The 27,951-nt window shown below is 39.7% G+C and overlaps 1 protein-coding gene across 6 annotated transcripts in view; it reads left to right on the plus strand.

The window, feature by feature from the left end:
- LOC139766248 (uncharacterized) overlaps positions 1-27,951 on the plus strand; it is a 345,965-nt gene that overhangs the window by 216,711 nt on the left and 101,303 nt on the right. The window contains exon 1 of one of the 6 annotated variants that reach the window (XM_071694626.1): positions 2,816-3,130. The exons of the other annotated variants lie outside the window; for them this stretch is intronic. Within the exon in view, the coding sequence (XP_071550727.1) occupies positions 3,118-3,130 (13 nt within the window). The 5' untranslated portion in view covers positions 2,816-3,117. Of the gene's footprint in view, positions 1-2,815; positions 3,131-27,951 lie in introns of those variants that run through there. 6 annotated transcript variants of the gene reach the window in all.

Consider the following 27,951-nt stretch of genomic DNA (forward strand, 5'->3'; position numbering starts at 1 on the left):
TATATATATATATATATATATATATATATATATATATATATATAGAGAGAGAGAGAGAGAGAGAGAGAGAGAGAGAGAGAGGAGCAGTGCGAGGATACAATTTTCTCCCCATGATACACAGTTAGTCATCACAATGCATAAATCATACAGAAATACATACACACATGTACGTTAACGAAGTCGCAAACTCTAAGACAGGGCCACATCCTAAGACACGCACACGCTAACACACTCGTGTACACTGACGTACTTACATGTAACCCTTTCCCCTTTACACACACACATACACGACTCTGTAAAAGGTTGACAATCTCTCTCTCTCTCTCTCTCTCTCTCTCTCTCTCTCTCTCTCTCTCTCTCTCTCTCTCTCTGTCTGTCTCTCTCGCCAGTAAGTTTCGGGGAACCTTTATAAAAGGCGACACAATGCGGGGTGACTCAAGTAATTGCTAAGAAAGTTAACTCCATCTTTTTTCGGACGTTTCGGTGTATGGCCACGCGACCACCACCGGATGTTGTATGATGATTTTGCCTCCTCTTGTGAGCAGCGTCATCCCCGAGCACATCCGTGGTACAACCCAATTCATATAAAGTCGAAGTCTCCGTTAGCTAACAGTGGGATTATAAGATTTATCTACGCTTAGGACTCGAGTGTTGTTAGTCTCGGAGTAATTTGCTGGGCAGGTGCGGTCTGTTGGGGTGGAGTGTGAGGGTATGGAAGGTGGGGAGGGAGGGGTGGTTGGTCAGGGTTGCTGGGGTGTGTGTGTACCGTATGTGCTTATGAACGTGGCAGGTGTAAATAGTTGGTACAGAGAGGGCTAAGGGTGGTGAGGAGGTAGGACTGCTGGTGAAGACGTGGAATTACACATCAGTTTTCTATATGACGACTCCGTGCACCACGAGCCTTCAGACACTAATGATTTGGTCGCTCCGTCAACACCGCTAACGTCCTGCTTGACACGGCCCCTGGCTCTCTTGTGGTACCATTAGTTTGGGTCGTCACGGCTGTAGATTCTTACTGACGTGCAGATGTTCTTATAAATGAATGCTTTTGAGGGGGGACTCCTTAATATCTCTGCTGCGGAACAGTTCAAGTTTGTATAGATCTTGGTTTTGTATGTCGTCAACAAACAGGAAGTCTTCAACTGTAGTTAACGACTTGTGTTTTCTTGGTGATTCACCTTGTATCAAATAACCTTCATTTAGTCTTTCTTCATGGTTGTTAAGGCACTGACCTTTGATATTATCACAATGATAGCCGTTCTGTATCGTGGATGAGACAATGCTGGATAGATGAAAAGAAACTGACAGCTATGATTACACACACACACACACACACACTCACTGCAAGCAGGTCACCTTTTGCGAGGCTGCATCATTGTCAGCGGAGAAATGCATCTTTCTCCTGCCCTTGAGTGGAGTGAAGAAGCCCTGAAACCGGGGAGTACCATACATGGGGTTCGGGGGATGTACAACGATAGTAGTGATAATGATAATGATAATAATGATGATGATAATCATAATAATGATAGAATAATGATAATGAAATAATGATAATGATGATAATGATTATACTAATGATGATTATGATGATAAAATAATGATAGTAATAATGATAATGAAAATATTGGCGATGATAATAATAATAATGATAGTTATAATAGTAATAATAGCAATAATAATGACACTTGATAAGACACATAAACACACACATATATCATGATACATGGGAATATGAATGAAGTCATCTTCACCACCTCTTGTTCCCCGAGGATCAAGTTGTATTTTATCTTGCGAACGTTAGTCAATGCAAAAGTTTTTTATACTATAAGTGTTGTCTCGCTCACCATGGCTACCATTCTTATCTTGTCTACGTTCACTGTCGCCACAATACTTTAATCACTTTAATGACTTTAATATTTCTCCCTTCGTATGTGTCTTAATCACCGGCCTGGATTCACACATAGTTTAATTCTGAATCTACTTATTTTCGATGTGATGGATATAGCAAATGCAGATCACGTACGTATGGCGATGTCATGATCTTTGTGAAATACTCTCCACTTTCGCTCAGAGAAAATAGTTACGGCCAAAGGAATCAGACAGCACTGTAGAGAATGCAGAGCCAGAATGCTGATGATGTGTGAAAACAGTTGATGTCTTGAGACAAACCACATGAAGAGGTAGCTGTGAGACAGTCAGGGGACAATGTTGATGTAACTACATACAATTAATTTCTCCAGTTGCAATGCAATATATATATATATATATATATATATATATATATATATATATATATATATATATATATATATATATATATAGAGGTGGTCGTAAATTTTACAGCAATATATATATATATATATATATATATATATATATATATATATATATATATATATAGAGGTGGTCGTAAATTTTACAGCAATGATAGATGACGCTGTATAAAGTTAGGCGATCGCCTCAGGTAAAGATGATGAAAATAAATATGAACAGGTATTTGAAAGCAATACAATGCAAAGAAACTTTGCAGACAACCGCCGAAGGCAATATAACAGGAGAGGCGATGCACCCACCTCGCTGCTGAGGAGTGAGTAAGAGGGTAAGAACTAGTGAGTGTAACGACCACTACTGTACTACCCCTGCCACCCAGCCAGACTGCCGCCACCGACCGCACTCCACCGCACCAAAACCCCAGTTCCCGTGGCGGGTGCGTGATGAGCTTTGCGAGCTTCTGCTGCCGCTGCTGCTCTTGGAGTCGGAAGTCGGCAGTCGGTGACGGTGATTTCTCGGCGTCGGACCCGTTAGATCTCGCCTCGTGTCGCGCTCGCCGGTGACGGTGTGGCTCGAGTGGATGGCAGAGGACGGTGGTGTTGTGGAGTCAGTGGTCCCAGTGCGCTGCGTCCCGGTCTGGGTTCTTTAGGATGTTTGTGTGTTATACTGGAGTGGAGTGAAGGGAGTGGAGGCTGTGGAGGGAGTGCGGTGTAGCGTCAGGGGAGGAGGAGGAGGAGGAGGAGGAGGAGCAAAACGTGACCTACATACCCCTCCCAAGGAGCCATCAAGACACTAACATGGACGGCCTGGCGCCCTAAGGCACCTCATTTACACCCTGTGCCTGGCATGGACTCAGCAGGTAATGCCATAAGGATTCAGTAAGTAACGAAGTATATGATACAGCAGGAATGATAGTGGGCAAAGCAGGCAGTGTCACATTGCACCAAGTGCCTTTTTCTCGTGGTAGACATGGCAGGCTATGCCACAAGGATACGGTAGGGTAGAGACATAGAAGAAACAGTAGGTAATGACGTTGATTATACAACAGGTGGTGAGATAATGATGCACCATGTAATGAGACAGACGGTACAATAGGCAATTTCGTAAGTCATGAATCATATGATGACATAAATGACGTATCCGTTAATAACGCAGATGATAACAGCACGAGATTGTATATAAGGGCACAGGTTGCAATGAGACGTACAGCAGATAACGACGTAGCTAGAGCAACAAGTGGTGACACTGAGGCTTGTTACTGAACTCTGCTGGCATGTGATACACCTGCGAGTGAGAAGTCACCTTCGAGGAGGCTGTATCATCGTCAGCAGACAGAAAATAATGTAGCGCCGTGCAGAACCTCCTCGCCCCACTGTAGCTCACCTTAATATTATTCCCACGTGGAGCGCAGCCTCCAGATTGCAGGAGCCTCACAAGAAGGGTTCTGGGGTTACATAATAATGATGATACTTATAATAGTAGTTATAATGATAATTATCATATGATAATGATAATGATGAAGTAATCGATAATGATATCAGTAATACTAATAGTGAAAATGATAGTAATGATAGTGATAAGAATACTAATAATAATATAATGATACCAGTGACAATGAATACGATAAATGACAAGGCATATAGCAGGTAATATGGCAAGGAGCAGTCTGTAATGTCATAGATGAGAGAGAAGATAAAGAAGGTGATAACACAGACGATACAGCAGGTAATATCATAGACGATACAGCAGGTAATGACTCAAATTATACAGCAGGTAATGTCATAGATGATACAGCAGGTGATTATAAAGAAAGATGACACAGCAGGCAGATGTACAGACCAAGCGGATGATATCACAGGTGATACAGACAGGTTTACCAAAGTGGACACAGAGGTTAGTGCCACAGGGTGCATGGCAGATAACGTCATAGTATACACAGACGATCATATCAAAGCGAAAACAAAAGACAATACTATAACAAACGAAGCAGATCACATACCTTTCTTGGTAAATAAGAAGAAATCAAGCAGCAAAATTCAGGAAGAACAAAAGTAACAAAATACATGTTTTTAGTAGAAGTATAAACGCGCGCACACACACACACACACACACACACACACGACGCAGCATAACACAACGTATTATCAATGAGTTGCTTCACTTGCTCTGACGTTACTTACGCCGCTATACTAGCGTCAGACTTGTACTCTGCTCAAACTTCAAGGAAAGAAAGAGAAGGTCAGAACAGGAACGTAACGTTCTATCCGATAACAATGACAATGAATTTTTTTTCCTACTGTAAAGACAATACAAAGAACAGCGAAAGAAAGGAAAAAAACAGGAAAGTTTTAATAATTTTGTAAGAGATTTTTTGTACTTGATGTAGGGAATTTCACACAAAGGATTAAGACAAAATATGAAAGAGGCAATAGTGTTCTAATATGATCTAGGCTGTATATAATCATTCTGCTAATGGAGTTGTATATATATATATATATATATATATATATATATATATATATATATATATGTATATAAACTAGGGGGTTTCATAAGGTTTTAAACCTCACAGAAGACGCCACAGCAATAAAGATGGCTGTCAACCATGTGCTGCTCCAGTGACCGTGACTTGGTGATATAATTAGAGTGTGGTCTTGCTGCTCTCGGCCACGCCCATCCCCCGTGACTAATCATCAGCGGACAAACAAAACGTTATTTTTCTTAATTGCGGAAAGCTCGCACGACCTTTCGAGCGCATCAAACAAAGTGGTTATCGCACGGATGACCTTTTGAATCTATAACCACGCAGATGTCAGCTCGGATACTGCTGCTGCTGCACACATGTGGCTGACAGGAGATTCGGAAACTACTTTAAACCCGGGAAAATGGTTCATACTAAGATTTTTGTGTTCTGTATGTAATCACCCGAGAGCACAATGTGAAGAATCTATTTTCATCTATTAACATTAGTTTCTAAGGATAAATCTATGCAATTACCACATATATATATATATATATATATATATATATATATATATATATATATATATATATATATATATATATATATATATATATTTCGTATCAAGTTGAGGCATTTTCAGGTTCAAGTGTGCAGATAAAAAGAGAGATACATATACGATCTTATGAATCATTTTCCCCAAGAACACATCAAGCACCGTGAGGGGAGTCACTCAGCTACGCCTGAGGTGCTCACATAATCAGGTGGGGTGTGTATCGGTGCCTGTAGTGGGTCAGGCGAACAGGGAGGTTGAGGAAGACAGAGACAAAGGGGCCAGTGATGGGGATGAGCAAGACAGAGACGAAGAGGCCAGTGACGACGATGGGTAAGACAGAGATGAGGAACCACTGACGGGGATGGGTAAGCCAGAGATGGAGCCACCGGTGATAGGGAATGATACACAGACGGAAGAATTACAATGGGAGTGGGTAATTCATTGACAAAGGAGCCGGTGCTAGCGGTAGGTTGGACAAACACGGAGGCACAGGTGATGGGATGCTGAAGAGACAAGAGTAGGAACCGGAGCCAGGGATGGCTAAAGCAGAGGTCGAGGAACCATTACTGAGGATAAGACACAGATAAACAATAAGGTACTGAAAATGGGTATGTCGCAAGCTGAGGAAATAGTGCTTAGGACGTGTGTGTGTGTGTGTGTGTGTGTGTGTGTGTGTGTGTGCCTGCGAGAGAGAGAGTGAGGGGGGTAAGTAATTGTTAGAAATTCATAAGACACTTAGGAATCACTGCTTGCATTGTAGTGAAAGATCTTGGACGGCAAAGGTTCTCTGAGTTGAAGAGATTAAGTCATATGGCGGAGAGTACTGGGTTTTGCTGCTTATCAATAATCTCCAAAAATTCCTGTCTGATTAGGCGCTTCGTTTTCTATTTTCATCTGTTTAAGTAGAGTTATCACTAGTATTGCATTTTTCAGATTGTTTGGTTGTATAGAGAGGAAGACTACAAGGATATTTTTTCACATTAAAAAGCTTCAGTTTATCTTGTGTAGACATATATCTTGCACAAAAAAAATCAGTCTTCATTATCTTGGTCAAACTATTTTTAGGTTTCTCTTCCATGATCCAATGCCTTCCTCACGTATTTTCTTAGACCATCAACATCTTTTATAGCTGCTCACGAATTCTGAATTTCTCAGTTTTGTCATTTGTATATACGTAGAAATCTTACAAAAAAAATCATGTATCTCATTCGTCTGTCGCTTCACTGACAGAAAATGACAAATCTTTTCATCACATATTTCTAATGAAAACCTCTTATCTCTTTATTGCCATGTTTTCCTCTTTCTCTCTTCCACACGTACCATCTTGGCTTCTGCTCTCGTGCACTGGTTTATCTGCATACTTCCTTCTCTGGCTAGGTTGCACTGCGATAAGATAGACAGGTATTGCATGACCTTTGATAAATCAAGGGTCGGCTGATCTGATGCCTTTTTTCCCCTTATCACAGCCAGATCCATGAGCTCCTGACCTCCTTATGTTTTCCCCGAGTTCTCCAATCGGTCTTCATTTAAGAGGCAGGTCTATTATCGCTCGAGGAACGGGTAGCATGGTCTGAATTTCTTTTGATTCCATCAGGCTCAGACTGGGTGTGGGCAGCGATATCTGTGGTGGTCGATGTCTGCTAGTGAGAATAATAATAATTCACATTCGACACAAAAATCAGCCTCTCTCTCTCTCTCTCTCTCTCTCTCTCTCTCTCTCTCTCTCTCTCTCTCTCTCTCTCTCTCTCTCTCTCTCTCTCTCTCTCTCTATCTATATTTATATATATCACATAATGCTCTCCAAACGCAAGGGTTTGAAGATCGTACCATTCGCGTGGAAGCTGGGTACACTAACCATTCGGCTAAGCTGCCCATGATAGGGAAACAACTATTCAATTACTAGAAACTGAATAGCCTTCGTCTCGCATCCATGAGCAACGGGTTCTAGACCGGTCATATCTTGTCAGGGTCACATGACCCAGTCGCCGGCTATCTTACCGGACTTACCGTCACAACGTGGAGGTGTATGAACACAAACACAGCACTTGTGAACACGCGCACTCATAGAATACATGACAATCCTCCATCAGCATGCTGGATTCCATTACTTCGCTTCCCTATCCCTGCATTCAACAGTAAACAGCATAACTAGACATCATGACAATAATGTATTGAATGTCGGTCAAGGCTGGTACAAATTCGATCTATTTATTGTAGGTGTAAATGTTAAAAGTTTTGTCAACTGTTCTTGATTGCAAGTTGCACTGCGCAAATCAACCTCGTGTCAGTTTTACGTGAGTGAGGTCATCGAGTTATCAGGTCAAGGTTAGTGGGTCACACAAGACCCTGTACAAACCTCACTTCCAAGTAATTACAAGATATCTTGATCTCATTTAATGATTCCTCCAGTTCTTTTTGCATAACCTGTTTTGAGTCTATTGTCTATCTCGGTAACTAGTTCTCTGAAGATGTGGTAATACACAAAATGGCTCAGGATTATCGTGTGTCCTTTTCCAAATGGTGTTTCTGCATTGACGAAGTCACATTTTTGTTGATTCTTATGCCTTTTAAATGCAAGGCATGGAACTATATTTATGTAGGCCAGACCGGTGAGACTGTAACGGAGAGGTGTTACTGGCATCAGATGTCAGTACGGAGGGATGACCACAAAAATGCGATCGCTAAACATTGTCATGAAAATGATCACCCCATTGATCTTGAAAATCCCGTTATTCTTTACCCTTCTGCTGATTATAACATATGCAACGTCATTCATTCAGTCTTAATTGCTGATAGTAAGAACTTTAATTTGTCCCGAGGCAATTTTAAAGCCCATCCTAGCATTAACCAAATCATTATGAAAGAATCGACAAAACACGAAAACAAAGAAAGATTTATGACACACCCAGGTCAACCTGAAACCCCTTAATCACTCGACCTTACAAGGGTTATGACCAGACATAGCAGACAGTGCTGGGCCTAGAAAGGCTGGTGTTGTACGGCAGGAGCCAAGTATGATGTTGGGATTTAAATGACTTAAGTACTGGCACCCGATGAGGTGGATTGTCTCTACGAAACATGTCGTGCCACATACATAGAAAAATTGTTAGAATTGTATGAACTTCAGTTAAGTGCGATTTCACCTTCATACTATCATCACGGACAAGTGTGATCATATATATATATATCATTGATTCATTTATTGTACTTTGTCGCTGTCTCCCGCGTTAGAGAGGTAGCTCAAGGAAACAGAAGAAAGAATGGCCCAACCCGCCCACATACTCATGTATATACATACACACCCACACATGGACATATACATACCTATACTTTTCAATGTATACATACATACGCAGACAAATACGTATATACACATGTACATATTCATACTTGCTGCTCTCAGCCATTCGCATCGCCATCCCGCCACACATGAAATGGCACCCCCCTCCCCCCCGCACGCACGCGAGGTAGCGCTAGGAAAAGACAGCAAAGGCCACATTCGTTCACACTCAGTCTCTAGCTGTCATGTATAATGCACCGAAACCACAGCTCCCTTTCCACATCCAGGCCCCACAAAACTTTCCATGATTTACCCAAGACACTTCACATGCTCTGGTTCAGTCCATTAACAGCACGTCGACCCTGGTATACCACATCGTTCCAATTCACTCTATTCCTTGCACGCCTTTCACCCTCTTGCATGTTCAGGCCCCGATCGCTCAAAATCTTTTTCACTCCATCCTTCCACCTCCAATTTGGTCTCCCACTTCTCCTCAAACCCTCCACCTCTGACACGTATATTCTCTTTGTCAATCTTTCCTCACTCATTCCACTCCATGTGACCAAACCATTTCAGTACACCCTCTTCTGCTGTCTCAACCACACACTTTTTATTACCACACATCTCTCTTACCCTTTCCTTACTTACTCGATCAAACCACCTCACACCACATATTGTCCTCAAACATCTCATTTCCAACATATCCACCCTCCTCCGCACAACCCTATCTATAGCCCACGCCTCATAACCATATAACATTGCTGGAACCACTACTCCTTCAAACATACCCATTTTTGCTCTCCGAGATAATGTTCTCGCCTTCCACACATTCTTCAACGCTCCCAGAACCTTCGCCCCCTCCCCCACCCTGTGACTCACTTCCGCTTCCATGGTTCCATCCGCTACCAAATCCACTCCCAGATATCTAAAACACTTCATTTCTCTAGTTTTTCTCCATTCAAGCTTACTACCCAGTTGACTTGTCCCTCAACCCTACTGTACCTAATAACCTTGCTCTTATTCACATTTACTCTCAGCTTTCTTCTTTCACACACTTTACCAAACTCGGTCACCAGCTTCTGCAGTTTCTCACGCGAATCAGCCACCAGCGCTGTATCATCAGCGAACAACAGTTGACTCACTTCCCAAGCCCTTTCATCCACAACAGACTGCATACTTGCTCTTCTCTCCAAAACTCTCGCATTCACCTCCCTAACAACCCCATCCATAAGCAAATTAAACAACCATGGAGTCATCACATACCCCTGCCGTAAACCGATATTCACTGGGAACCAACACTTTCCTCTCTTCTTACTCGTACATATGCCTTACATCCTTTATAAAAACTTTTCACTGCCTTTAGCAACTTGCCTCCCTCACTATATTCTCTTAATGCCTTCCACAGAGCATCTCTATCAACTCTATCATGTGCCTTCTCCAGATCCATAAATGCTACATACAAATCCATTTGCTTTTCTAAGTATTTCTCACATACATTCTACAAAGCAAACACCTGATCCACACATCCTCTACCACTTCTGAAACCACACTGCTCTTCCACAATTTGATGCTCTGTACATGCCTTCACCCTCTCAATCAATACCCTCCCATATAATTTCCCAGGAATACTCAGCAAACTTATCCCTCTGTAATTTGAGCACTCACTCTTATCCCCTTTGCCCTTTGTACAATGGCACTATGCATGCATTCCGCCAATCCTCAGGTATTTCACCATGAGCCATACATACATTGAATTTCCTCACCAACCAATCAACAACACAGTCACCCCATCTTTTAATAGATTCTACTGCAATGCCATCCAAACCCGCCGTCTTGCCGGCTTTCGTCTTCCGCAAAGTTTTCGCTATCTCTTCTCTGTTTACCAAAACATTCTCCCTGACCTTCTCACTTCGCACACCATCTCGACAAAACACCCTATATCTGCCACTCTATCATCTAACACATTCAACAAACCGTCAAAATACTCACTCCTCACATCACCACTACCTGTTATTACCTACCCATTAGTCCCCTTCATCGATGTTCCCATTTGTTCTCTTGTCTTACGCACTTTATTTACCTCCTTCCAAAACATCTTTTTATTCTCCCTAGAATTTGATGATACTCTCTCACCCCAACTCTCATTTGCCCTCTTTTTCACCTCTTGCACCTATCTCTTGACCTCCTGCCTCTTTCTTTTATACTTCTCCCAGTCATTCGCACTATTTCCCTCCAAAATACTTTCAAATACCTCTCTCTTCTCTTTCACTAATTATCTTTCTTCTTCATCCCATCACTACCCTATCTAATGTGCCCATCTCCTATCTTTCTTATGCCACAAACATCTTTTGCGCAAGCCATCACTGTTTCCCTAAATACATCCCATTCCTCCCCCACTCCCCTTACGTCCTTTGCTCTCGCATTTTTCCATTCTGCTCTCAGACTCTCCTGCTACTTCCTCGCACAAGTCTCCTTCCCAAGCTCATTTACTCTCACCGCTCTCTTCACCCCAACTTTCTCTCATCCTTTCTGAAAATCTCTACACATCTTTGCCTCCACAAGATTATGATCAGACATCCCTCCAGTTGCACCTCCCTGCACATTAACATCCAAAACTCTCTTTTTCACGCGCCTATCAATTAACACGTAATCCAATAACGCTCTCTGGCCATCTCTCCTACTTACATACGTATACTTATGTATCTCGCTCTTTTTATACCAGGTGTTCCCAATCACCAGTCCGTTTTCAGCACACAAATCTACAAGCTCTTAACCATTTCTGTTAACAACACTGAACACCCCATGTACACCAGTTATTCCCTCAACTGCCACATTACTCACCTTTGCATTCAAATCAACCATCACTATAGTCCGATCTCGTGCATCAAAACTACTAACACACTCACTCAGCTGCTCCCAAAACACCTGCCTCTCATGATCTTTCTTCTCATGACTAGATGCATAGGCACCAATAATTACCCATCTCTCTTCATCCACTTTCAATGAAGGACAGCAAATGTCGTTACCATTTTTAAGAAAGAGAATAGATCCATTGCCTCTAATTAGAGTTCTGTCAGCTGGACATCTATTGTGGGGAAATTTCTCTAATCAATTATAGCGGACAAAATACGGGAATACCTGGAGAATCATGATCTCAACATGGATTTACAAAAGGGTAGTCATGTTTCAGTAATCTTCTCTTCTTCTTTGATAAAGTATTTAGAAGTGTTGATCAGGGTAAGGGTTTTACTGAGTACCTCATGAGCGTCTGCTTAGAAAAATAGCGGCACACGGCATTGAGGTTGCGTATTCAAAACTGGATTAGGGCGTGTCACACGGGCAGAAAATCGAGTGTGTGCATCAACGGAGTTGCGTCTGACCGGGGTAATGTAGCCACTGGTGTTCCTCAGGGGTCATTCTTGGGACCGCCCTTGTTCGTTATATATATTAACGATTTGGATATTGGAGTAACCAGCGAACTCAAGATTTTCATAGGGGCCGTAATTAACTCGATGAAAGTTCAGTGAATTTGCAAAGGGACTTTTTAAATGAATTATCAGAATGGGCGGGTACATGGAAAATGGAATTCAACATAGAGAAACGGACAACACTTAGTGTGGGTAAAGACAATAGCACTACTTACAAACTAGACGATATTACTATTGGTAGAATAGAATGCGTTAGAGATTCAGGAGTACTGGTAAGCAAGGATCATAAGTCGCAGCAGCAATGTATTAAAGTGTTCGATGAGGCTAATAGGATGTCATGCTTCATTAATAGGACTGTTAGCATTAAAACTTCTAGAGTATTATTTTCAACTTCTCTTGCGTTGATGAGACCATACAGTTTTGGGCTTCATACTTTGCACTTGATATTGATTGTTTAGAGTACAAAGGCGAATGACAGAAATTATCCCTGGAATTAGAAACCTCCCTAATGGAGAAAAGTTAAAAAAACTGAATTTACACTCAAGAGGAGGAGGGCCGGAGAGGATATGATTTAAGTCTTTAAATGGGTGAAGGGCATTAATAAAGGTGACACGAGTTAAGTTTCTAGAATGGCGCCACCGGGCAGGACAAGAAATAATGGATTAAGATTGGATTTAGATTTTTTTTTTTTTTTATTTTCCAAAAGAAGGAACAGAGAACTGGGCCAGGTGAGGGTATTCCCTCAAAGGCCCAGGCCTCTGTTCTTAACGCTACCTCGCTAATGCGGGAAATGGCGAATAGTTTGAAAGAAAAGAAAAAGAAAAAGATTGGAAGAAGTCAATTCAGGTCGGATATGGGTAAATATTGGTTCGGGAGTAGGGTAGTAGATTTATGAATCAAGTTACCAAGCAGAGTAGTGGAAGCTAGGTTTCTAAATAGCTTTAAACGAAGGGTGGATATGTTTATGAGTTCAGGCGGTAGGTTGTAGGGTGGACATGAATATATGTATATATATATATATATATACATATATATATATATATACATATAGAGAGAGAGAGAGAGAGAGAATGATTATCATGCTAGTCTGTGATGAGTTAAAGTGAAATTGCCCTCTAGTAGGAGTTCATATGATTCTTTATACATGTAATTTAGGTGTACATACGGCACGACATGTTTGGCGGAGACAAGCCACCTCATCAGGTGCCAGTACTTAACAAAGTTGTATAAATCTCAACATCACAACGGAATACCGCCGTCCAGCATCTACCAACACAGAGAACGCACTGACTTGACTGACAGTCTATTTCTGCTTTTTGTCAATTTTCTCGTCGTGATTTGGTTTATGATAGGATGGGCGTTAAAGTTGCTTGGGGACAAGTCAGAGTCCTTGGTATTAGCAATCAGGAGAGATTCAGTGACTATGCGGGTGGCATAATCAGCAGATGGATATAGAATAACCGGGTTTTTAAGGTCTGCAGGGTGCGATCGCTGAACACTTGTCATGAAAACGACTACATTGTAGACCTTAAAAACTCCAGGTTATTCTATATTCTTTAGGTGATTATGACACCCACAACATCACTGAATCTCTCTAGATTGCTAATGCCAAGAACTTTAATTTGTCCCCAGGCAACTTTAAAACCCATCCTAGCATTAGCCAAATCATTGAGAGAGAATTGACGAAAAGCGAAAATATAGAAAAACTGGTCCAGACACACCTAAGCTTTCCGTGTCAACCACCGTCAAGTAGCCTCACTTAATTAGACGCTGGACGTGTAATTCTGGTGTGATGTTATTTCGATAACTTTATTAAGATTTGGCACTTGATGAGGTGGATTGTCTCCACGAAACATGTTGTGCCATATAGGTAAATGTTGAACAGAATTATATGAACTACTAATGTGCGATTTCACCTTCATATGCACCATGTTCGTATATATATATATATATATATATATATATATATATATATATATATATATATATATATATATATATATATATATTATCCCTGGGGATAGGGGATTAAGAATACTTCCCACGTATTCCCTGCGTGTCGTAGAAGGCGACTAAATGGGGAGGGAGCGGGGGGCTGGAAATCTTCCCCTCTCGTTTTTTTTTTTTTTAATTTTCCAAAAGAAGGAACAGAGAATTGGGCCAGGTGAGGGTATTCCCTCAAAGGCCCAGTCCTCTGTTCTTAATGCTACCTCGCTAACGCGGGAAATGGCGAATAGTTAAAAAAAAAAAAAAAAAAAAAAAAATATATATATATATATATATATATATATATATATATATATATATATATATATATATATATATATATATATATAGGTGTAGGTATGTATATTTGCGTGTGTGGACGTATGTATATACATGTGTATGGGGGTGGGTTGGGCCATTTCTTTCGTCTGTTTCCTTGCGCTACCTCGCAAACGCGGGAGACAGCGACAAAGCAAAAAAAAAAAAAAAAAGTATATATATATATATATATATATATATATATATATATATATATATATATATATATATATATGAGTAACTAGCGTTCCAGTATAGGTAGTTATGTATATCTAACTAAAATATTATGAAGAGGATTGGAAATATTAGATTATTGTTGATTCTTTTCTACGGTCGCGTTGAAGTCTCCAAACTTATTTGTTTGAAAACTGAAAAATTGCGCAAAGCAAAATTCGTTTTATAGTTTTCACTGTCTATTTATCAGTTTTTCACCTCGGGTAAAATCAAATTAGGTGAAGAAACTCGAAAACAATAGTTGTGAACGAAATCACTGACTCAGCTGTGCTTCAGTTAGAGCATCATGATGAGAGGGAGCGAAAAACAATATGAATCTCATTGGACGTACGGACGCGCAGTTCATGCTATGTCCGATCGAATGGATGTTCCACCTACAATATAATATTTAAAAATTATAACAGAAATGTCAGACGACAGAAACATGTTACTCTTATAGACTCCAGTGCAGCACTTGTTCTACAATTGTCATTTAGGATACCTCCTGGTAATACAGAGTTGTTGAGCACCTTCACGGCATTTTCTCTATGAACTTTAATTCATGATGCATCTGTCGCCATAAGATGAGCAGTAGTATTTTGATACCCTTTTTCCCCTGCTACCCATGTTGCTTTATTCCCTATTCTTTGCCTGGCGCTCATGACTGAATCCATGATACAGCCACTTTCAGTGACAGTGCCAAGTCAGGATGGGCAATCATCTCTCTCCATCCGGACGACAGAGAACCAGCCTCGCATCCCTGGTTCCTACTTGAATATCGTTCTGAGGGTCCTGCATCTTCGTCTGAGTGACAGATATCCTACCGTGATTCGTCAATGATTACCGGTTTCCTTCAACAGCCACGACACAGTTATAACTAGAGATCATTTAACGTAACAGTAATTAGGACGAGAAAATGTCAGCCGCTGTGTTATAACATTTGGCTGAATGATGTACGAGTCAGTGGTCATCGTTATTACATCAAGTCAGTAATAAGGAGACCAATCCTGTAACTGCACAGGCAAATAAGTGAATGATCAGTAAAATTTCCCATCGACACCAACAACAGTAATCCTGTTGTCGATTTTCATATAGACATCACTCGAGAGAGATGGTACGTGAAGTAGCCATACCCAGGGACGGTATGTGAAGTGGTAATTACTCAGTGACCGTATGTGGTGGTGCTCATCGCCGAGGAAGAGGATGTGAGAGAGTTATCGAATGTGTTTGTTCTATCGTTCCAGAGATGCCAGAAAGCACCTGATACGAACACCAACGAAAGTGATTTTTCACCTATGTTGCATGCCAGAGTTAGGGACACCATCGGTGTTACCTGTCATCTAAGAACGTCATTAGTAGAAAACGCTCTAGCTGGCGCTTTAGATGTTCTTGGTGCAGACATGTCGTTTGAAATCGATCATTCTTAAGACTTCCTTATTGGTATTAGGTTAGGTAGTCTAATGATGAGTTAACTTTGGTTAACTTTGTTGGACAGTTTTTTCCGAACAAGCCAGCTAGATATTTTAACACAATTAGCCAAGCCATACAAAATGGTTAAGTTTTTCTTCTGAATAGTTGATTAAAGATTCATATCGATACCAGCGGTGACTCGACACATCGCCTTTTCCAATGACTTCCACTGATGACGTCGTCTGAGATGATAAGTATAGCAGCACTGGTGCCTTGACCAGCGTAAAACAGAGCTAAATGGTCATTTACCACTCATCAAGGGATGTAATCATTAGGTGATTTAGACGAATTTCACGTTAGTGGCTTGTACCTATTGTTACAGCTACCTATGACACTGTAAACATTGTTGACACCTTTATATTTTGCAGCGTTAAACGGGAGACAGTTTGCCATAGTTCACAGATTTCCATTCCCATATTAGCTCTTACCTGTGTTTATAGTGACATAAACGACGAGTGTTCTATAATCACTTTTGTAACCGAATTCGTGCATTTTCCCATCTCTCTCACGCAAACATTAGACTTCTGGTGTATCTTATGTTAGTGATAGCTTTCACATGCAACTTCAGTCGCCAGGTCTAATATTTCACCGAAACTTATGTCAGACTATTATAAATTGAAGGGAAATTCTTCATAGCTTTTTTAGAACCCAAGAGATCTTTTTTTTATCTTTCCCTCCCTTAACAGCCAGCAAGTCGAAAAGACCCACCCAGGCGTGCAATTACGAAATACTTTCTCAGGATAAAACAATTTCACGACTTGATAGGAAGCGCCATATAAAGAAGAGCCGAAGGTCCTGGCTGTCCATTTATTGAAACAAAAGTACATTTTCAAGAAGTTAGTCGAGGGTGTATTTAAGCGTGTGTATGTGCCTTATTATGTGAGAGAAAGTGTATGTGTGCGTAAGTATGTGCATAATGACCAATTTGTAGTATCGGGGAAGGAGTTCTACACCTACTGGCCATCGTCTGTTCAACCTTCTTGACTATCGCACAACTTTTTAAACTTCTATATTCTGTCAACAGCAGTAGCTCGTCATTTAGCTTATCCTATGTCATGCTATGGAAATACTTCTTTACATCTTTACTTACAAGATTCTTGCCTAATTTCTTGCTGTAAACTCGAGTTGTTCTTTCTTTGCATTTTCAAAGAACACTTTCTGCAGTCAACATTTTGATATTTATTAAAAAGACTTGAAAGTTGTCGTGAAGTTTTTCTTTTTCTTTCCTTTCGTTTCCGCGGTGGACAAATTCAAATTTCCTAGCATCTCCCTTTAGCCTTACTCTTTTACTCAAGGTTTCATCTTCCTTGCCTTTCTTTGAAACATCTTCAGCAGATCTCGTCTCTTTCTTTGCTTGATGACAAAACATGAGATGCACGTTTGATATGTGCCTAATGTATGTTGAATTAAATTTTCGACATTTCATTCTTGTAATTAAATGTAATTCCAATACTATGGTAGATAATTTGCGTTTTTGGCCTATCTCACTCGTTTGGTTTTCTGGAGATAGGTTGGGTACAGTATCGAACCCAAAGTCCTTTCCACGCACAATATCATATTTTCTGTTTCCTCCCAGATCATAGCAATATCAAGGCTTTCTTTCATAATGTCCATTCAGTGTTGTGCACTTACTTTGGCTGAACGTTATCAACGATGTATTCTACCAACACTGGGGCATGTTTAAGTGTCTCTATGGGTCGATGCAGCCTTGTGTGTCTACGAGTGTGCCAGTGGATTTGTCTTCCTCTCGCATCTTTCTATAGGACTTAATACAATGTTCGTGTAAGGGATAGAATTCAGGATACGTCTGAAAGGAAGATATGACCAACCTGAAGAATTAGTGATATTGTAGATAATTTGTAGCTCTAAGTCTATCAGAAACTGCCACATTCATTTACCAGAAGACTTCCAACTTGTATAGTAATTTGTCTAATAAGAGAATGCTTTCAGACTGCATATATTATGGAGAAAAGATATCTCAAAAAAGAGGAAAATACAAAAGTTTGCTCTTAACACAAATAGCAGTCTGTAGTGTGCAATAACCGTGAGCTAACAAATTTCACAATGTGAGTTAAATACGTGGAAGGTAAGTAGCTCGTCAGTTCCCTTACCAGAAATGCTCGATTCGTGTCGTTCACTTCCCTGAATGATTTTAGAAACATGGTGTGTTCATCACTTATCTTTTTAGTAAACGTTCTTGCGCAATATTTTAAGGCACTATGTAAATATTTATACTCTGAATAGTTCTCGTAGAAATAGTTTATAAAGGAATACTTCAAAGAATATCACCAAAATAGTTCGTATAGGAATACTTAGATAAGAATAGTTCACAGAAAAAATGCATACTGATATCATTTTCTAACGGCCCACGTGATAAACAGGTTGACTACCTTATCTTTTGTTTCCCATTTTTAGGAGACAGTCATCTTGACTACTGATCTATATTTATCGTAAATCATAGTGAGTAAAGACTTTTCTTTGGTGCTTGGATGGCTGGAAATGTTTATCAAATTCCGTTGCGTAGTTCTGAGATGTATTGTGTACAGACGGATTTACAGAGATGGACACAGCAGGATAAAAGCTGCGTCCCCGTAAGTATGTAGAGATAAGTATTCTGATAAGCCAGCGTAAGCAGCCTATGGTAACTTGCCATTCAGTATAGGAGAGTAGATATGGTAGAAAGAACATAAGAAGCGTCATGGATGGTTTTATTCCTGAGTGTCAGTGGTCTCGGACATGGGGTGGCATCCCACCAAGTCTTGGGCTCCATCTATCTGTACAACTTCTACAGATTACGTGCAGAGCGTAACACTATCAGGCCAAGTGATTATCATAATCGCAATGTTTATGAAAATCGCCTATGGATCTTATCTTTGTATTCTGAATAACTTGCCTCGTGAACTTAGCCCGGCTGTGCTTTTATTGTGAACATTTTCGTCACTCATAACTCGGTAACTACTCAGTCAAGCACGTGATTATCTGTTATATATAAACACCGCACAGTTTTATTCTGTCACGCATTTTCTTTTGTGTCTTTTAAGTATGATATTATTGCTGTCTCTCTAATTCTCTTACGTATAGATAAGATCTTCACGATTCCTTGAAGGTTAAGCAAAAGTTATCCTCATTTCTCCAATTATTACTTAGACTCTCTCTCTCTCTCTCTCTCTCTCTCTCTCTCTCTCTCTCTCTCTCTCTCTCTCTCTGACGACGAGAAATATGGTAGAACATGTCAAGGAGTGACACTGAGAGAAACAATGAGAAAAAATACGAGTACTCTATCTTCCCGACATGACAGTAGACGCCAAGTGAAGAGGTGACTCTAGCTATGGTTGTAGAGTGAGTGGTCACACTGTGAACCTGAGATTAAGCACGTGAACAGCTAGACCAATAGTACTGTCGACACAAAAGATTTTGATAGCTTGTAACATCATCACTGTACTGCACACTGCATCACGTGAGATAGCTGTGTGTGTGTGTGTGTGTGTGTGTGTGTGTGTGTGTGTATACATGCAAACACGTTGACCTTAGCTATCTCATATTTGTAGCTACATTTTGTGATGACTGTTTGTCTACGTTTTGTGTGTGTTTCATTCGTGTTGCCCCGTCCCTTGATTTTTTGTACATGTCCCATGTCTTTACTCTTATAACTTATATGTATGCAAACACACACACACACACACACACACACACACACACACACACACAACACACAACACACAATTCATCGCCCAGGCCACAACGGAGGATGATCACTTGAATTAGGTATATTAGGTATAGGTCGACTTCCATGACTAGAGGGAAAAAAGAAAAAGGTTACACCTATGTGGGTTCGATCCCGGGCGAGTCGTGCTGACTTATGGTCAGTAAATCTTTACAACACCACAGAAGCTCGTGTGTGTGTGTGTGTGTGTGTGTGTGTGTGTGTGTAAGGACATTGGGCTCGTAGGAAAACTGAAATACAAGACCTGATGGTCTACATCGAGGTTATCTACTGGATGACGATACCGAAATCTTAAATTCCTGATACAGACAGATGTCTGTAATATAGCAGAAAACTTATCCACACCCGCCACTCCCTCCGGCATTTCAGTCAGCAGGAAAACGTCATTAGATAAACACTGTTTACCACAGAGAGTAAATACTGATATGGAAAAGTCATGAGGATGGAGGAAGGAAAAATGTCTTGGTATTACGAGAGTCGGGTTCTCGTTAAGAAGGTCTTGAGGTCCCCAACCGAAGAACGAAAACGAAGAATAGATCAGTTATCACCATATTACTATTGTTGGACAAGCTTATCATCGTCCATAAATTCTCGATTCAGTGATACTTGATTCAAGAGTATTCATCTAACAGAGTTAGAAGTTCATTGAAAGTGTTCGTTCTGAAAGTGACCGACGTAGTCGATTTCGGTGTTCGATCTATAGATCTCTGTTGCTAAAGAAACTTTAGTCCCCATTCTAAAACGTTTCTATCCCTTCCATATATCCATCTATCTACATCTGCCGAGGAAGTGCTTGTGAGTTATATTACCGAAGATGATATTTTGAAAAGTTCAGTGAGATCTCTAAATGCGAGCCTTTTCAGAGAAAATAATTCTAAATCTTTGGGACTTTTTTCATAAGACAACAATTCTCTTTGAGAATTCACTTTCACTGACTAATCTTTTTCCTACAATTCCTTTAGCATCCCACATACGTTACAAGATCCTGTGGATGTTGGCCAACTTTCACTGAATCTCTCACACTTATTTCTTCTATGATCAATCTGTTTCTTTTTTCACCCTACTTATTACCTTCTCGTTAATTCTCTTTTCGCCGTAAGATTATCTCCTGCAAGGTGTATGTTATCTCTAAAGTTACGTCACATTCTATTAGCAGTGTTTACATTTGAAAGTTTAATCATACTTGCATTGCTAATATTCTGATGCATTTTATCAAAATTAGCTAATCGAAACTTTGCTGTCATGTTCCTTTGCATCGAAAAGTACGTCCGTCTTATACTGTTGTGGTCACTGTTGCCTCACTTTTCATCGACCTGAGATGAGGTATCCGGTTCCCAGTCCGTCATGTGATAAGATCAGGTTCAGACTGGGTCATGAATCATCCGACTTGAAAGCAATCTTTTATCAAATCAGTTAACCTGCCTGGCTCGTGGTAGCCTGTTACATGCCACAGTTAATGCCAGTTCTCCTGAAATCTCCTACAGTTACTGTTTCTCTGAATAAAAGTGATATAATTTCGTTAGATAATTTAAGAGGTCTGTCTATATGACTGGCAATTATTATCTTTCTTATTTATGCATCAACATTAGGTTTATAAAAAGTTAGTTACTTATGACGTATGACTGACATTGAGCACAACTCTGCAACTTACATTATGTATTTTTTATTGAAATTTCTGTTCCCTAATACCTCTAACGTTGCTGTATTGCTGGCGTTATCAATATCTCTATATCGTAATACTGATATATGACATTTCGGTAACTACGCATCTCAGTACGTTCCTGTAGGAAAGTGTCTTTCATATGGACATTGCCGAACTCGGCTCTCTCATGTGATATTTTTTTCTTTTGGTATTTACATTGATTTTCATCGATTTCCATCTAACGACGTAGCATGAATGTATGATAATCAAAATCCACTAGAATTATCGAATGATATCCCCTCTCTCTCTCTCTCTCTCTCTCTCTCTCTCTCTCTCTCTCTCTCTCTCTCTCTCTCTCTCTACGAAGAATAGAGAGAGGAAATGTCAGTGAGCATTCGTCAAAGATATTTTCTCTTCAGAAAAACATTCAAGTATGTACGTACATAAATCTTCGCTACCTGACAATGGACGTCAAGTAGAGAGGTGACTTTCACTATAATCGCTGAGGCCTTTGTACAGCGAGTGGTTCACACTTTAGACCTATGGTTTAACTCTTCAGTACTTCAACACCAAAGGTGTGTGTGTGAGAGAGAGAGAGAGAGAGAGAGAGAGAGAGAGAGAGAGAGAGAGAGAGAGAGAGAGAGAGAGAGAGAGAACTATTTATGATTACTATTTGTGTTAAGGGGGAGAGTTTTACACTAGTGTTGCTCAGTCTCTTCATCTCGTATATGTGTACATGTCTTTGCGATGAGTGTGTGTGTGTGTGTGTGTGTGTGTGTGTGTGTGTGTGTTGTTACTACTATTTTGTAATTATGCATTTATACAGCACGGGAGGGAGCTCTACACTCGTAGGTCCCCGTTTGTTGACCTTTCTTGCTTAATTTGTAGATTTTTGTATGCTATCCTTATTTACAATCATTTACAATTCACTCTTTCTTACATTAATCTTGTATCACAAAAGTATTTCTTTACTCTTTTCTAACCGGATTCTTGTTTGATTTCATGTTATGTTCTATGTTTGTCCTACACTTAATATTTGAAAGATATTTTGTGTGTTGACTTCATTAATCTTGCTTAAAAACTTAAGTGATATGATTAGGTCACGCATTACTCTTTTCTCTTCCATGATGGGAAATATAAGGCCTTCATCTTTTCCTGCAACTGAACTCTCTTGATTTTGGATCCATCTTTCTTGCCTTACTGTGAACCCTATCACTTCTTTGTACTTCTTTGAGCGCTGTGAGCAATCTTGAGAAGCATATTCTACTTTTGATCTAATGCAGAATATGGCCAGCTTGCTGAATCTACGTTCCTTTCCAGTGTGATGATCCTCTCTCCGTTAAGGTCGTTTCTCCCTTATTCGTACCTTCCTCGACGAGTGTCAAAGGCTTTCCAGCATTCCAGATACAGACAGTCTACTCAGCCTTCTTTATCGTTTAAAACAGACCTTATTCTCCCGGAGATAGCAGGAAGGTTTGTTACTGGTACTGCTTTTGCAAGAAGTCGCCTAGTTACTTGCTGATTGTTATTTCCAGTACTTGACAAACCACACTCGTCGGGGAGACTCGTCTGTGGTTTACTGTATCCTTCCGGTCGTCTCTCTTAAACACTGTTATGACATTTGCCTTCTTCTATTCCCTCGGCACTTTACCTTCCTCTTTTGTAGTTTCTGTCACGCGTTACATCCTCTACAGCTTTTCTGTCTGACTTCGTTAGCTTTATCAGCTGCTCTTTAACTGACACTTTACTAATGATGAAATTGTGGAAAAAAACTGGATTAAAAGTTGCCTTTTCTACAGTGTTTTCTTAGAAACCTTTCTTATCCTTGTGTTTTTGTTTTTTCTCTTATACCTTTGAAATGTTGGCTGAACTCCTTTTCCTCTTTACATCTCCTACTGAACCATACTTCCTTTTATGCCCTTCTTTCCTACTCCTGCAGTTGCCCTGGATCCTGGTTGCAAAAGTTCTCTTCCCTATTAATGTCACCATAGAAATGATTGAATTTTGTATAATTTCCTTGATCATATATCCTCTTTGAGTCAGATTTCATCTTTGCTCTTTGCATGTCCTCACTTACCATATAACAGGGCATAACATACTCATTTTTTCCAATCGGTGTATCGTATGAGAATCATACGATAAACATTTTTGTTGGATTACTTCACATGCTGTACTTGTGGTGCAAAGAAAGACTCAGGAATCGGTTTCAATTTATGCCTCTAAACATAAAGTTAACTACAGTCCCAGTGTAAATGCGTGTAGTTTGAAAAAAAAAGGCATCCAGAGGGAACTTGAACAAAAATTTGAATTGCACTGGAAATTGATGCGAGCCGATCCATTCATCATTAAGATATCATACAAGTTGAACCCCATTTGTTATACGAGCCACTCAAACGGGATTACAACGCACCTTTATATATGCAAGAGCAGACCAACAAAGAAATATCACAATCGAATTTTATTTCGTGAGGACAGGATCTGATCTCAAGACGTATTCCGCTGAGATAGTATCACGACTTAACCTGAGCTATATATACGCATGAGAATTTGTTCTTCATGTGGATAGTGAGCAAGAATGTAGAAATTACTGTCAGATTCACTCCCATATCCTACAACATTTTGTACTTAACCATCTAAAGTCTTTGAATTTAGTGATGTGTAATCATTTCATCAATGATAATGTTTTGTCATAGATACTTGAGAGGTATCCCAACTTTGTTTACTGTGTGTAATTCAATCATGTAACTTGTTATATAGTTCAGTACCTGGCGCCAAGGTCCCGAATCTCTTACGGATCTATATCCTCTTTTGTGCTACTGAATACAAGGGCACAATGTACTCAATATAACAATGACTGAGAAGGGTTGTAAAAGAAGGGCGTAGATTGCATTTTGTCTATGTAAGGAACTTTTATACTTTGATGTTTGTGCGTCCTCATAGTTTTATATACATTGAGAGGCATTTTCACCATCTTCGTCAGCCATTTTGACAGTCCTCAAAACTGGTCAATCTCCGAAAGCCAGGTAAGATCAACCAGTTGTAGCCCTTGAGTCTATCTTGCACCCAAATTGTTGATATGTATAGTATTTATTAAAGGAACGATCTCAAGATATACATAAAACGTTTCTTGACCGCTTGTCCTCTACATTGCACGTTAACTTGACTATCAGACTAAGTCTTTATACTATCCTGGATTTGTACTAAAGCTCAATATCCAGTATTCTTCGTTATATAACTCGGAACTTTTAGAAGTTTTGTTGGATTTAATGTTTATTGATGCCGGGTGTCTCTGAAGAAAATTCCTCAAGATATCGTCAAACTCATCTGGGTATGATTTGGCGAGTGTGGCGTAGATGACCTACAGATGATGGGCTTGAAACCTTATGTCAGAGGACTTACTGATGGTCAGTTACTTTGACTCGACCATGGGGCCGCATTTTCATAAAAATGTAGAGGAAAGTTTAATGATGAAAGCCATGAATTATTAAAACTTTGAAATTCAACAAATGATAATATTACCATGAAGAACTCGAGATTTACAATATGAATCCATATGAAGAATCTTTCACGATGACACTGTCTCTGAGAACGTTCAGAAACCGTTCGTATCCTTCCATCGTGACTAGTGTTGGTGACATTCTCATCGACCACATCACGATTTCACGTACAATTATAGAGTTTTTGTGTCTTGAGTTGTTGCCTAAGGGAATGTTGAAGTCTAGGTCAGTTAACCTGACAAAAAAATGAGAAACGAAAATATTGTTTAATGGTGTTATTTTTTAACCATTAAGCATGAAGTCTCTGGTTAGAATCATATTTAATAACGCTCCTCGTTTACGCTTGCACTGTGTCTCATAAATACTCGGGGGCAGTGGCCATTGTGTGCTTCAAGGTGTTCCTTTACAGATATAGTTTTCAGAGTCACAGGTTGACGTCAACACTGCTTCGTCGTACTAAACCAGAAAGTTCATTGACCTCTTGTGAGTCAGTTTCCTCACTCTCGCGTTATCTCTTTCTGGCCTCATGTTTGACTATATTTCTAGTTTTTGCCGCCTGTCTGTCCGATGGTTTGTTTATTCTATCTTTCGTATCTCTCTCTCTCTCTCTCTCTCTCTCTCTCTCTCTCTCTCTCTCTCTCTCTCTCTCTCTCTCTCTCTCTCTCTATCTATCTATCTATCTATCTATCTATCCTGTCATAAGTCGTATCTGCGTGTAAGCATTTGTGCTGATCGTGGCACAAAAATTTTGATAGATCACAGAGGATGTGAACTGTTCTTCACTCTTTGGTGTCTCATTCCGGTGCTGAACTCCGTCTCGACCTGTGATTCCTTAAAGAAAGTCGAAAGTCGTGCCATGTAAGTACTTTCGAAAAAATGTTGGTTTGAAATGCGACTTAATCATATTTCTATATTTCTCTAACCACACACACAGAGACGAGTTTTCTGATCGAGTGACACACGGCAGTTTCCGATCATCTTCTGTGTTGTGAAATAGTATGATCTGACAAACAACACATGTTTCTTCCTTTAGAATAGAGGATATATGAATCGTTTTCATGTGAGAACTGTTTGCATTCAGTACATAAATTTTCCCCGTTATCATTAACTAACTAGATATGAACATCTTATTTTCAACGTTAGTTATTTGAATTTACAGGAAGTCATTTATTGTAGATTTATTGTAACATCTTCATTTTTATAAAACCAAGATCTTTTTTTCTCTTTTGACTTGGAGATACGTCTAATCACACACACACACACACACACACACACACACACACACACCTCAGCCACCACATATCAACTGGGATTGAGGATGCTCCAAATTGTCAGAAACTTTTGTGTCCACGATACTTCTGGTCAGTTGTTGACGTGTTCAACCCAGTGCTCAAAATGTGGCCACTCACCCCACGACAAAGGTCTCGATGATTCCGAGCTAAAGTTACCTCTTCACTTGGCGTCTATTGTCAAGTCACGTAGATGTAGTGTACACTCGATTTCTTTCTAAAGATTTTTTTTTTTTTTCGTGACACTTCTAAGTATTTCATGTTGTACGTCTCTCTTGATTCAGAGAGAGAGAGAGAGAGAGAGAGAGAGAGAGAGAGAGAGAGAGAGAGAGAGAGAGAGAGAGAGAGAGAGAGAGAGAGAGGATTTGAAGAAAACATGAACCATAGCAGTAATGAGATGTATAAGGATATTTTTGTTTTTATACTCTGAGGGATTGAATTGTCTTTACCTTTGGGTCTTGGTGTTAGATAGTGCACATCCTATGTATAAAAGCGGTAAATTACACGAAAAGCAGAGGTGGGTATTGCTTGGTAACAGACGTTTACATACTAGATGATTTTTAGATGTATAGTTATGGATAAGTCAATAAATGAATATCAGAAATTTGAGACAGTGCATTAAGTCTACAAGTAGCTTTAATAATGAGAAAAGATCTGGATGATACCTAAGGGGAAACGTCATAAATTATGTTATTAATATTGTGTGATGAAAGAGGGTTCGCATATCATGCTATATAGTTATACAAGCAAGGCACAGCACGAGACATGGTGGGATGCCAGTCCATAAACTGTACTTCCCTCTGTCAATAATCCTAAGTATTTCTCGAAAGTCTTTAATACCTACACTGAGAGTATATAGTTCAATCAGAATGGATGACCAACTTGCGTTTGGTTAGGAAATCCATACATCTTGGCAATAACTGACACATTGATGAATACATCAGGTTATTATTTACTTATACAATTAACGGTACCAGGATACTAATGCTCAAACCGGTTGGGGAATTATCGTCTGTGCCAGGAAAGAGACGTCTGAATATAACCAATTTGCACAATATTGATTTTAACACATGAGATTCTCATATAGAGTTGAATCACCGAACAAATGATCAAAATGAGTGTTAGAGAAGTGTATATGCAAGTGTTGTGAGGGAAATATTGCTCTATGCGCAAACAATATCTAAATGAACAAAAAAAAGTAAAATTCCCAAGACTTTGTCAACGCTTTTATTTACCGAAATGTCTGAACAGATGATTACAAGGTTAATTCTCCTGATGGAAGTCAAATAATTCATGACTCAAGGGAGGTACTAATATATCACATCTAATCCCACCACAGACAGGAATCTGGTTAGCTTTTATTTAGTAAGTAAAAAACATCAGGAACAAGGTCCATAATGCAAAAAAAAATTCTATATTTACTCTTTATAAATAGGAAAATGACAATGCCATATTTTAGATGGCCTGTTTTTCATTAAATGCTTCATGATACCAGTGATATAACTAAGATCAAGCTTTTCAAAGTAAATCGGACAAAAAAAAGTAATAATTTCAAAAACAAAATACTTGCAGAAAGAAGTGGTATTCCCAGGGAGTCAACAGTAATAACGAGAAAATAATGTCAGGTTAGATAACTAAAGAAACGAATGGCCTCACTAGTGGGAAAAGAAACACGTGTAAGAAATTTATGTTGTCACAGAGGGAACACAATAGCCAGCTCACAGCCTCTGTGTTGACTAGTTCAAGCACGACTACATAACGATTAGCACTGTCCAAAGCAGCTCTGAAATCCGTAGAAATTATGTGATTACATTCA

Source organism: Panulirus ornatus, chromosome 4 (genome assembly GCF_036320965.1).
Source record: "Panulirus ornatus isolate Po-2019 chromosome 4, ASM3632096v1, whole genome shotgun sequence".
NCBI classification, from domain to species: Eukaryota; Metazoa; Arthropoda; class Malacostraca; order Decapoda; family Palinuridae; genus Panulirus; species Panulirus ornatus.